Source organism: Plecotus auritus (assembly GCF_963455305.1).
Source record: "Plecotus auritus genome assembly, chromosome: 9".
NCBI lineage: Eukaryota > Metazoa > Chordata > Mammalia > Chiroptera > Vespertilionidae > Plecotus > Plecotus auritus.
Window position 1 is genome coordinate 145,924,742 of NC_137783.1, and position 12,869 is coordinate 145,937,610.

General features: G+C 39.3%; 1 protein-coding gene across 1 annotated transcript in view; it reads right to left on the reverse strand.

Annotated features, from left to right (window-relative positions):
- The window catches only part of CD44 (CD44 molecule (IN blood group)), an 89,999-nt gene that overhangs the window by 17,560 nt on the left and 59,570 nt on the right, over positions 1 to 12,869 (reverse strand). Inside the window, 6 exon segments of the mRNA XM_080641153.1 lie at positions 1,815 to 2,006; positions 2,835 to 2,924; positions 5,012 to 5,113; positions 8,319 to 8,447; positions 9,994 to 10,019; positions 10,021 to 10,120. Of these exon segments, the coding sequence (XP_080497279.1) occupies positions 1,815 to 2,006; positions 2,835 to 2,924; positions 5,012 to 5,113; positions 8,319 to 8,447; positions 9,994 to 10,019; positions 10,021 to 10,120 (639 nt within the window).

The window sequence follows — 12,869 nt, forward strand, 5'->3', positions numbered from 1 at the left end:
ATAAATTAAAACTTTATCAGTAGTCCCTCCTTATCTCTGGGATGGGCAGCTGAGGAAAGAGGCCACACAAGTGACATTCTGGGTTTCTGTCACCACAGCAGTCATCTGTTATATATATTGAGTTCTCATAAGATTTATTCTTCTTTGGGGAGGGGAGGGAAAGAACTTATGCTACAAAAAAATTACAGTCGTCCCTCCTTATCTACTGGAAATACATTCTAAGACCCCCAATGGATGCCTGAAAAGTACAGATAGTACTGAACCCTATATATGCCATTTTTTCCTATACATACAAACCTATGATAGAGTTCAATTCATAAATTAGGCACAGTAAGAATTTTACAACAACAATAATAAAATAGAACAATTACAACAATCTACACTAATAAAATAGCAAGATGCAAATTGACCGTAGCTTTGCGACACCCATCAGCCAATCAGGAGTGAGTATGCAAATTAACCCAACAAAGATGGTGGGTTAATTTGCATACACGAGCCATGGTGATGACGCAGGCATTCTGCACTGCCCCAGCCGCTCCAGGCCTCTGGGCAGTGTGGGAAGGCGGAAAGGCAGCTCCGGAGCGGAGCGAAAAGGCGGCTCCGGTCGGAGCGAAGGCAGTGCAGGCAACCAGGGGAAGGAAGGCCCATTCTTGCATGAATCTTCATGCACCAGGCCTCTAGTATACTATAATAAAAGTTATGTGAATGTGGCATTAGGGAGTAAAATAAGGGTGAATTGAACAAGCACTGCAATGACATGACAGTCTACCTGATTATGGAGATGGCTATTAAGTGACTAAGGGGAGGGTAGCATATATAGTGTGGATACATGGAACAAAGCGATGATTCACAGGTGGAGACAGAGCAGGACAGCATGAGATTTCAACAAACTACTATGAATAGCACACAATGTAAAGCATATGAGTTATTTCTGGAATTGTCCACTTGATATTTTCAGACCACAGTTGACCATGGGTAACTAAAGCCATGAAGAGCAAAACCCTAGATCAAGGGGGGACTACTGCATGTTTAAAATCACTAATCTTTAATAGGCATTAGTGGTAAGAAGTACTTAAATAACCAGAAGGAGAGGATTTTAGTTTCTTAGCCAGAGTAGGTATTTTCCAGTTCCTTTTTCTACAATATCAGTTTTTTAATGCAAATGGAGAAACAAACAAAAAAAGCAGAAGTAAGGGGGACTGTTTGAGAAAACAAGTCTCATTCTGGGTCCATGTCCAACGTAATTGAATGTCATCTTCAGCCATCTCTTTGCCACTACAACAAGAGAGATAGTGCCTATTCATTAACAGTTGGTTCTGTCATAAAGTTTTAAGTGTGCATCATAATTAGAGATTTATCCACAAGCCCTTCACCAAAAGTAAAATTCACCAATCCATCTCATGAAAGTATGAGATAATACTTTCAGAGCCAAGGTACTAGTATATGGAAATTATTCACATGTTGGGTAAAACCTTACTAAATAGGCAGCATGTTGTTAGTTGAATCAAATAAAATAGCTAATATTTAACTTCTTTGATCTACAAAACTATCAATTTCATATGGATCAACTTAATGTATCACAAGATCAGAAACGAGGCAAAGAAAGAAATTCTACCATAACAGCCACGTCACAAGAATAAATAGAAATGATATCAGCAAATGAAAGCATTCTTAATTTCAACTAAGTCTAAGTTTACTTGCACTAGAATGATGACATGATAAAAACCCTTCCCACGTCACAAATCAGCCTAATCACAGCCTACACAGAAAACGTCCCCTATCACATGAAAGCATGTGTTGTTTTTCTACATTACCTGGCAAGGGACCATCAACATTATCATTGGAATCTCCAGCAGTAACTTCAGTAACTCCAGGGGACTCAGTGTTAGCAGGAGTCACTGGGATGAGGGTTGTGTACTCCTTTGTGTCTGGGGAATGAGGAGTATAACCTTCCACTGAAGTAGCTGAATCTTCAGGAAGATTTCCACCTCCGCCATCATGCCTATCTGTGTAGAGGTGGAGTCAATGGTGAACCAACATCTGTGAGGCCACCACCCATCGTGTGCTTGTCCTTAGAACATGCAATTACTGCAAAAGCTTCCCACTTGTTATTTGTGAACACAGAGCAAAAGATAGTCTGATTTACACTATTGCACAGAATCTATATTTTGCAATTGACAACACCTGGACATCACTCAACAGAAGAGATTTTGGTGATTCTAATGCCCAGAAAAGACATTCATTGTAACATCTACCTGGGTTATTAAAATAAGGATTATGCCACTACAATTGTGACCTTGAAGGCAACTTGGGTTCTAGATAATCTTGAGCTCTTACTCAATTGGACCCACCTATAATGAAGTGGAGGAAGCATATCTTTGAATTAAAAGGTAAATGTACTGTCTGTGATTGGAATAGCCAATGCAAGGATTCCAAGACCTGAGGCTTTATTTTTTTTCCTTTTCCAGAAGGCACTGCTTCTTAATCACCAACTCCATGGATTAATGGTCCAGAGTATAAATGGCAAAATATTATAATTAATTCAAGGGAAATAGAAAGTAATATAATTCAGATCTTTATACCAATTATAAATCACAAATAAGCAATCTAAATTTAGAATTTAAAAAACCTGACCTTTAAGATTAAGACATATAGTTGCATTTCATGTACAATGGCTTCTAAAATGTCTACAAAGCAGAAAAATCAGAGGACCATCACCAGCACACCTTCTGATCAGAAGTAACAGCACAACAGCAGCCAATGAATGCACCTCCACCAAAGACACTGTGCAAAGACACCCATAACTGAAGCCATTTGGGCTTTACCATCCTTACTGCTAGATGTTGGAGTGGACATCATTGACTGGTCTTTATCTTCTTCCAAGCCTCCATGTGTTGTAGAGAAGCTCTGAGTATGACTCTGCTCTGTTTCAATGAGGGATGAATCCAGCATTAATTTGAAGCCATAAAACAAATCCTGTTATCTTGCTGACAGAGAGGATCTAGCTATAGTGTCAGGTTAGAGCATAATAATACCAAGGTTTGTGCATACCGTTCTCATCTGATTGATAAAAATGTACAATAGAATTCTGTTTTACTAGTTGGCTCTTAAGAGCCTTTGTTTGTTTGTTTGTTTTTTCAGTGTAATCAACAAAGATAATGTGCCAAACATAAAGCCTGAGCCAAAACTTTGTCTAGCCCAGATCATCCTGACCCAATGGTAACATTGCTTCCAGAGTACACAGACACAGAGGAAGAGTAACGTTAGAATCCCAGTGTTCCCATCAGCAATCAAGAGCACCCAGCTGTGTGTCAAGAAGTGTGCCTGCAGGGAAACAAGTGGTATGACCATAACCACAAAAGAGGAACAAGTTCATCTAGAATAACTTGCTCAAGTAACTCAGATCAAATGTATAAAAGGAAATACTTCAGTCCCTCCTAAAGAACATTAAATTAAAGTTACCATTTTACTCCACTATTAGGTTTTTGATCTCATCTGTGGATGGGGATTCTCATCACTGTACTGAAATGCCAGGAAACGCTTGCCTGGGCAAACACAGGGCCCTCACTGTAGTCCATGCAATTTGAGGTTGAATCACTGCCCATATGTGAAATCCCTTGGACTGTTTTGAGTTAATTTCTTTTGTATTCTAAGAAAAGTACTGACCTCTGAGTTACAGGTGCAAGCACCCCATAAAGCACACCCATAAGCCATGTCCACCACCAAAGTAAACACTGCAACCAGAAAAGAAACATTCACCAAATCCCAAACCAAACATCAGAACAAAAGTCAACAGGGACATAAAGTGGAAATACAAGACCCTCGATTGGCAGGGACCATTCTTTGGTGTATCTGCATCCTATTTAATGCTTAACACTGTGCTGGTTACATATTTTATTTTATTTATCTTTATTGTTGAAAGTATTACAGATGTTCCCCTTTTCCCCCAGTGACCGCACTATTGTCTGCGCCCATGGGTTACGCATATTGTGCTAGTTACATTTTTGACAGTCAACCCATGCTTGCTGACTTTTTCCTTTATCTAAAGGGCACACATAAAAAAACTCTGTTCATTATGTGTAGCAAACAGTGAAATGAGGCCCTCTTAATTCTGGAAGTCTTTCATTGTCTGTCAAGAAATTGTGAATGACTTTAGGCTGATATCTAGGATAGCCCTGTATATATAATGAAAATTAAGGCTGTTAGTTTAGCATTGCTTCTACCAGACGTTTAGTGATAGGAAGAAGCATTAGCAAATGTTGTCATTTTGTACCCAGGCCTTGCCACCTTTGTCAATTTTCAATAACATGCCTTGCCCCTCTTCTATAGGCTGATGTGATTTCCCTATTTTCTATGATTGTATGTCCCAAAATTGTCTTTTCACCACCATTAAAACAACCCTATCCCTCTTCTGCTTTGATTGAAGAAAAGATGGGAATCAAAAGAGGGTGGTCAGTGCCCAGCCAGTGTGGCTCAGTGGGTGAATGTCAACCTATGAACCAGGAGGTCACCCTTCAATTCCTGGTCAGGGCATATGCCCGGGTTGCAGGCTTGATTCCCAGTAGGGTGTTTTTATCTCGCTCTCCTTTCCCTTCCTCTCTGAAATCAATTTTAAATATATATATATACTTATATATATACACACACACATTTTAAAAGGGGCTGGTCAGTTAAAACATAGAAAAATCACTGTCCTAGCCGTGGTCTTAGATGACACTGCCATAACTACTTAGGGAAGGAAAATCAAGTTGAATGGAGTCGCACTTTTTTTTTTTTTTAAACATGAAGTCATTGAATTTGGAAAGTACCAAGAATAAAGGAAAAATCACATTTAAAGAACTCCACCAAGAAAATATAGAAGAAATAAAGATAGCTTTTATGCTCTGGGCTGAGCTCAGCCACAAAGCACTAAATATTCCATTCCACCACCAAGCTCTGGATCTGGGCCAGTGTGAGCAAGAACTGAAGCAGGAACACAAGTCAATAAAGGGCTGAGTATCATTATCCTTACGAGTTGTCATTGGAAGAGATCCTGTCCTGTCCCAGTCTTCCACCAAACCTGTGTTTGAATCTGCAGAAGGCTGAAGTGTTGTACTATGGCTGGAGTCCATATCTGAAGGAATTAAATCAGTGTTATAGTTGGATTTCCTAAACCACTATCTGAGGGTGGTTTATGATCTAGAGCCAAATTATTCTTATATTCAAACCTGGATAAAAGGAAAGAAAGCACATACTGATTCATGTCTCCAGAACTAGAGTAGATTATGACTTCTTCAAAAGATCCCAAGAAGTAACTGGCTTTCATTGAAAGGTTGAGTTCTATGAAAGCTACAATATTTTGCTTATTTTTGCTGAGTCTGAAAGGACTTCAAATAAGCACATGATGGGCCTCTCAAACCTTGCAGAGAGACACACATAAGCCAGTATGACTTGTCCCACTCCATACACATTGCCTTTCTTATAGACACATGGGATCCGACACGTGGAGAAAGGACAAGGTTCAGGCACCCTTCTGTCACACACACCCTTACTTGGCAAAATAACTTTTTTTAGAGCCCTCTTCCTTCCTTTGGTCTCTTCCACTTTACAAAGGGAACATGCAAATAAAACATAAACTCATCAGCCACTGCTACCTAAGTAGAAGCCACAGGAAGTATTCAGGAGCAAGGAATAAGAAGCCATGGATATCAGTGAATCAGACATCCTGTCAACACAGATATGTGGTGCCTTTGGAAATTAATATGTACAATGTTGAGCGGTACAGAAACATCCCTGAAATATTCACAAATGCTTTTTTAATGGTGATCATAAATCAATTCTGTTGAAATAACAAGTCCTGAATGAAGTAAAGGCCAAATAACCTATAAACACCATCACTATTGTTGGCTTTCCGATTCAAAGTCCACCCACACTGCTGCCTCTAGAGAGATTTAATCAGTTCCAGATGACTCCAGATGGAAAAAAATGGACTATTGGGCACCCATATCTACACTGCAGTCCTTACATACAAAAAGAAAAGAAAAATCAAGATCTTTGGAGGAAAAAAAAAACATGGCTGACTCTATCATCCCAGATTTCAAAAAAGAGGAAAGGCTAGCTAACCCAAATCAAAACCCCAAATGGCTATTTTCCCAGAAAAAGTCCTGTCCATTGAAGGTCTCTACAGTCTTGTTGACCTTCCCTGTTATCAGTAGAATCTTACATGAGGTATCACACCGTTCTTTAGTTTGAGCCAATGTGATTGTCCTTGTCATGTTTATCAATTTAATGGAATCTCTTTCTGTTCATCAGTATGGAGACTTAGTACTTATTATGAAGTTATTTCACTGTGGCTTGGTTTTCCACTAGTATATCATCAGAGCCTCCAGCAGCCACATGCACAAACATGTGTGTGGTCTGCATGTGGCACTTCAGCCACTCACGATGGCCACAGCCTAGCCATTCAAACTCATCTTCCTTTATGACAAATGGATCTGTTCACGCTAACAAATTCATTTCTTGGCTTTCCTTCCTATATGCCTCTTCTCACACGAGTTTTCCTACAAAAACTTTCCCTGACTCTTTCTCTGACTATCCAGGATTTTCCCCCATTTTTCAAAAACCAAACCCAATCCACCTTTTCTCTGATGCTCCCTGGAGGGTTCTCTGAATTTCTCTGGTGTTATTGCTGGCAACATTCATTTGACATCTACTACTTGCTCTCTCGTATTGTTAGATATATTTTGGTGTTAAATGTTTTCTTTTTCCTACTTAAATGTTAAGTTCCTTAAGAGCATGGACCATGAATTGTACATTGTTGTGGCTCCACAATGCCTTGTACATTAGTTGATATTTAATGCCAATGTTGTTTTTAATCACTAGTAATTTGGCAATATCTGTTCATTAGTATTTGGGAATGACACAGTTAGGGGGTTATAAAGATATGAAACCATAAAAACTGTTAACTTCATTTTGGAGATAACTTTGTTCAATTCACTACCAAGAGACATGGTCATTGTGATCTTGGAACTCATTTCAATGAAGTTCGTGTTATGCATTCCCTTTGTAGCTTGGATCCAGATTACGCAATGCTATGAATAATAATTCACAACCCCATATTGGTTCTTTGGTTTATCTCCCTTTTTGGAATGTTACATTTCTGTGACCAAGGCATCTTGTTAAATAAAAAAACAAAACTCGAGTAACTCTTCGTGGGTACAATAAGGAACATGGCTTCTTTAAGTTAGGAAAGCCCGAGAAAAGGGCATCCTCTGCTACCAACTCTTGCAGATTCTCTAGGGAAAGTTGTCATCTGTTCTGATAAAGGAAGACTTCTTTTTAAATATAAAGACTGGTCAAATGAAATCACAATCCTCCAGCCGAAACCGGTTTGGCTCAGTGGATAGAGCGTCGGCCTGCGGACTGAAAGGTCCCGGGTTTGATTCCGGTCAGGGGCATGTACCTTGGTTGCAGGCACATCCCCAATGGGAGGTGTGCAGGAGGCAGCTGATCGATGTTTCTCTCTCATCGATGTTTCTGGCTCTCTATCCCTCTCCCTTCCTCTCTGTGAAATATCAATAAAATATATATATATATAAAAAAAAAAAAAGAAATCACAATCCTCCATTCTTACAGAACTACAACCAGTATCTTTTTTATTCTCTCTTTCTCTCTCTCTCTCTCTCTCTCTCTCTCTCTCTCTCTCTCTCTCTCTCTCTCATTTAATTCTGTTTTTAAATTGCTGATAGGTAATTTGAATGATATTTAAGAAAACAGAGATTCCATTCTGTGTCCATTTATGAAATTCACAAACATTTATCGAGGACCAAGAGTGGTCTAAATCTTAGGTCACAGGGTACCATATTTATCTCTAAATGTGGTAAGCGTAAACAATAAAGTTTTCTGAGCTTTTTCGTTATTTCTTCAGAAGGGGCACTCACCAATTTTTTTAACCTCTAAGATTTCTCTACCAGAGACAAGTTATATCTTTGAGTCTACAGTGGAAATAATCCCTGAATCCATCACTTTACTCTTTTAAAAGCCCTGCACTTAGGAGTAAATGAAAAAAGACTCTTGAGACTGCTCCCTCTTCAAAGAAAATGACTTTCACTCCTATCATTTTAGGACCAATTCTCCTGCCAAATTCTTCACTCTCAGCTCAGCACTTCAAATTCAGATAAATGGGCATATCACTTCTACAAAGGAAGCAAATTTTTGAAGAAACTTCAATTTCCTTCTTAGGAAAGTAGAGTGGTCTAAAGCCAAGGGCTTATTTCTAGGAAAATAGCCATTTGTAGGCTTTGCCAAAACATAATATAAAAAGGTTCAGAGGCTATTACCTATTCTTCTTTCTGTTTGATGACCTCGTCCCATTGGATGTGAGATTGGGTCCAAAAAATAAGTCCAGGAACTGTCCTCTTGACTCGGTGTTGTCGTTCTTTGATTTGGATGCGTGTCATGAGCTGAGGCTGGTGTGACCATGCAGTTCAAGCAATTGTCAAAGTGTTAGTTGACATCTGACCAGGGATACACTGATTTTTAAAAATATATACTTTTTTTTTTTTTTTATCTGAACAAGACAATGAAAAAACATCTTCCTGGTATCAAGGGCCAGGAAGTTGTATAAACACAGAATGTTTTAGCAAGTATTAGTCCATTCATGCTCATTTTCTTAGCAAGCAGCATGTGAACTGAAGGACACAAAAGCATTGATGACTTCTCCAGTGGACAGGAGATGAGTTACAGACATCAAGTGAAGAAGAAAAAGTAGTTCTTGACCCATGCCATGTTGCCACCATCCCCCAAAGGAGGAAGTATAAGAGTCCAAGCACATGATGTCATTCCGAGACAACCACATCCTAGTGAAATGCACATTAGGATGGTAGTGAGTTAGAGAAGGAATCAGGTAACAGCTTCTCATGAGATAAACATGAGAGTAAGTGCCATTATCTCAAAAGCATGAATGAAATCCATTAGAAGCATTACTTTTTTTTTTTTAATTTAGAAGCATTACCTTTTAACAATGAGATTTATGGAATAAGTGACATGTAAGAATGTAGCACATGCTTTTGCTTCATCCCATGCCAATGAAGAAGTATTGGTAGAAAAGATTACAACAGTAGCCCCTTAGCAACAACCAACCACACCACATAGCCAGTCACTGAATCCGTTGCTCTGCCAGGAATGCATTCAGGAGTTGCCACACACAGGAAGTACATTATGCATTATATTCCATGTCACCAATGGAAGCCTGCGGATATCTCTCACTGACACTAAGTGAGAATATTATTCTTAAAAGGAATTTGTGTTCTTTTACAAAGCAGGGTGTATTTCACTGTTTCTGTGATGCAGACAAAAGAATCATGCATAGGATCTCGCAGAGTCAAGTTATCTGGCCTCACTTAGACATGGTGACAAGACTTGAGTCCAATTTCCACAACCCCACAATTCAAGAATAGAGAAGGTTTCGTTTTATAAATCTGAGGGGGGCGGGGGGAAACTTGTATAATCAAGGAGAAATCTCCAAACAGACATGACAAAAGGGCCAAATGACATCAGACAGGTATTTTTCTCAAGATGTCTGGCTTCATTTCTTCAAACATTGGGGTTCTGACCATATGCTTTCTAACAAGCCCAGTATTTTATAGAACCATGCTGTAAAGTGTGGGCCCACATCATAGAGTAGATTCATTTATAAAACCGAAGGGAGTATTTTACAAGATCAGAGTTTCTGCTACCACATCACCAGGGAAGGCCCCAAACTAGATCTGAAAGTGCCATACACAAGGGCATATTGTCTGTGTCTCTTTTATGGGCTAGTATCGATTCCTGTTCAGGGGATTTGTTACAAGCATTTAAGGGATGGCTCTGTGTTCACTGTACCATAACTTATTAAGGAACCTTAACATCTTGTGACAATTCCTTCAATATCTTATTTGTTCAGTGTCCTCAATGTTCAACATGTAAACCAAGAGGAAGTTTCCACCCAAGTTTACTTGTTAAGCCATCCATTACCAGCTGTCCCTGCTGTTGAATAAGAGTTCTTTGGGTGTTTGGAGATATTCCCCATGCCCTCCATTTGCAAACCACTGCTCTTTCTGGGTAGATATTTCTGCCGTTGCACTACTAGGGTTTGCCTGGGCTGTGTGAAGAATTTCAACTGTGAGCCATTATTGTTCAATTTCCTCACCAACAAATATCTTTCTACTTTACATATACACAAGGGATAGAAGGCAGAAAAGAAAAGCAGCAAAGAGAGAGAGAGAGAGAGAGAGAGAGAGAGAGAGAGAGAGAGAGAATGAATGAGATATCACTGATAGTCCAAAAGTGGTATTAGAAATCAAATGGCCTAATCTTTTAATTTTTCAGATGGGAAAACTAGGGCCCAAAGAAGATTTGATTTGCTCAAAGTCATGTAGCCAGATTGGCACAGTCAGAACTATACCACGGGTTATGAATTTCATTATTCTTATTTTACTAGAGTCTATGGCTTCATAGCTCTTGTCTCAGAGAATTGCTCAGAGAATTCACCTCTTTGCTCCAGTGATTTTATTACAAGGAATATCTATACTAATAATAGCCTAGATAGTGTCACACCCTCAGGTCACAAGATGGCCAACACAAGATGGCCAACACAAGATGGCCAAGTGCACAGAGGCCAGTCCCTGCGTCTCTGCCGCCTCACATGGAGGAGGCAGGTCCCAGTGGAGGAGGTGGGTCGCAGCAGGGTAGGGCAGTTGGGGGTGATCAGGCCGGCAGGCAGAAGCGGTTAGGGGCAATCAAGCAGGCAGGCAGGGAGGCAGGTAAGTGGTTAGGAGCTAGCGGTCCCGGATTGTGAGAGGGTGCAGGCCGAACTGAGGGACACCCCCCTCCCATGCACGAATTTCATGCACTGGGCCTCTAGTCTATATATATAAAAGGCTAATAAGCAAAGTGTCCCTTCGGGAGCTTGACTGCTCGCTATGACATGTGCTGACCACCAGGGGGCTGCACGGAACGAAGGAAGGCCCTGACTGGGCCTTTCGTGCACCGAGCCTCTAGTATTACATAACAATAGATGACAAAAGAGCCTAATCAGAGGCCTTCTGAAATGGTGGTCATGTGACCCATCATCACAGGCACTGGAAATGCACCAGCAGTAGATTTGCCCAGCATGGAGGATGCTGGGAATGACTGGAATGCTCCTCCACTGGCACCTTGTAAGGTTATACCTATGTGGCATCTAAAATTGCCACACTTTTAGCGAAACTAAATTTTCTAACAAAAATTTACTTTCTAACAAAATTTATTTCGTGGAAGAAAATTATTCTCTCTAGTTTGGCATTATATAAACAATAGGAATGTGTGACAGGCTTAAAATTTCAACCACTCAGTTTTGTAATTGTCTAGTTTTAAAAGGACAAAATGATTGGAATGAAATTATATCAGGGTGCCAATGGGGAAATTAGAAAGCCACTTACATTTTCTTCTAAGGTAACTAATAGCAAATTTTTAGTTCTCAAGAAAAAGGGAGTTTATAAACTTGCCGAGTTGAAGCACACTTTGCAATTTGTAAAACTGATTGAATTTCATTATTTTAGAACATATGTGTAATTTTATAGTAGCAAAAATATTTTAAAAATAAAACTTATTGCCCTCACCAGTTTGGCTCAGTGGATAGAGCATCAGCCTAGGACCAAAGGGTCCCAGGTTTGACTCTGGTCAAGGGCATGCAACTCAGTTGCAGGCTCCTCTCTGTCTGGGTCCTGCTCTGGATGTATGCAAGAGGCAATCCTATTGTTTATATAATCCCAAACTAGAGAGAATAATGTGCTTCTCTCACATCACCGTTTCTCTCTGTCTTTCCCTCTTTCTTCCACTCTCTCTAAAAATCAATGGAAAAATATCCTCAGGTGATGATTAACAAAAAAAAAATAAAAATAAAACTTATTGCCTGGCCATATGACTCAGTGGTTGAGAATCAACCTACAAACCAGGAGGTCATGGTTCCAATCCTGGTCAGGGCACATGCCCAGGTTGTAGGCTCAATCCCCAATTAGGAGGCAGCCAATCAATGATTCTCTCTCATCATTGATGTTTCTCTCTCTCTCCCTCTACCTTCCTCTCTGAAATCAATAGAAATATATTTTATAAATAAATAAATAAATAAATAAATAAATAAATAAAACTTAGTCTTCATTCTTTCCTAGCACTGAGGTTCACTTGTTATCAGATGGGAGGGAAAAAGACCTCAAAATCTTATGTTTTACTTCCCACTGACTGAATCATTGCCTCCTGACAAGTAATGAAGTTAGAAAAACCACTGAGTGCAATTATAAACAAGAAAAATTTCACCCAAACATAACCTATTGATTCAGTTTTCAAATGCATGAACACATGCACATACACTCCCCCCCACACACATACACACTACTCTATACGTCTTCTATCATTATCTTTATAAACAAAATGACCCTTTAAATACCCAGTAACCCCACTGTTGTTTTCAACATATGGGTTAACCGAGTAGGATTTCCACTGTAAAATATAAAGGTTGACTCTCTTCTAGAAGGTGTAATGTTCTTATTCAACAATTTTATTTAACTATATGCAAATTCTTAGAACAAGAATAAATTAAATGTTTGGATTTTTGCATAATTTTTCCAATTAAATTATGACATCCTTACTTCATATTTGAGCTTTGTACTATAATAAAAAAATCTCATTTCTGTATAACACTCAAGGATTTCATCAGTTTTCCCCAGGGCCTTTCCTTAGACCTGCAACATAGCCACATAATTCTTTGATATGTCTATTGTGCTGTAACATTCCTTTGATAAAGTCCAGAGGTCACCACCAGAATCCCTTTATGTTTTGCAAGTGCTGATAAAAGAATTGCTGAGACTAGTGCT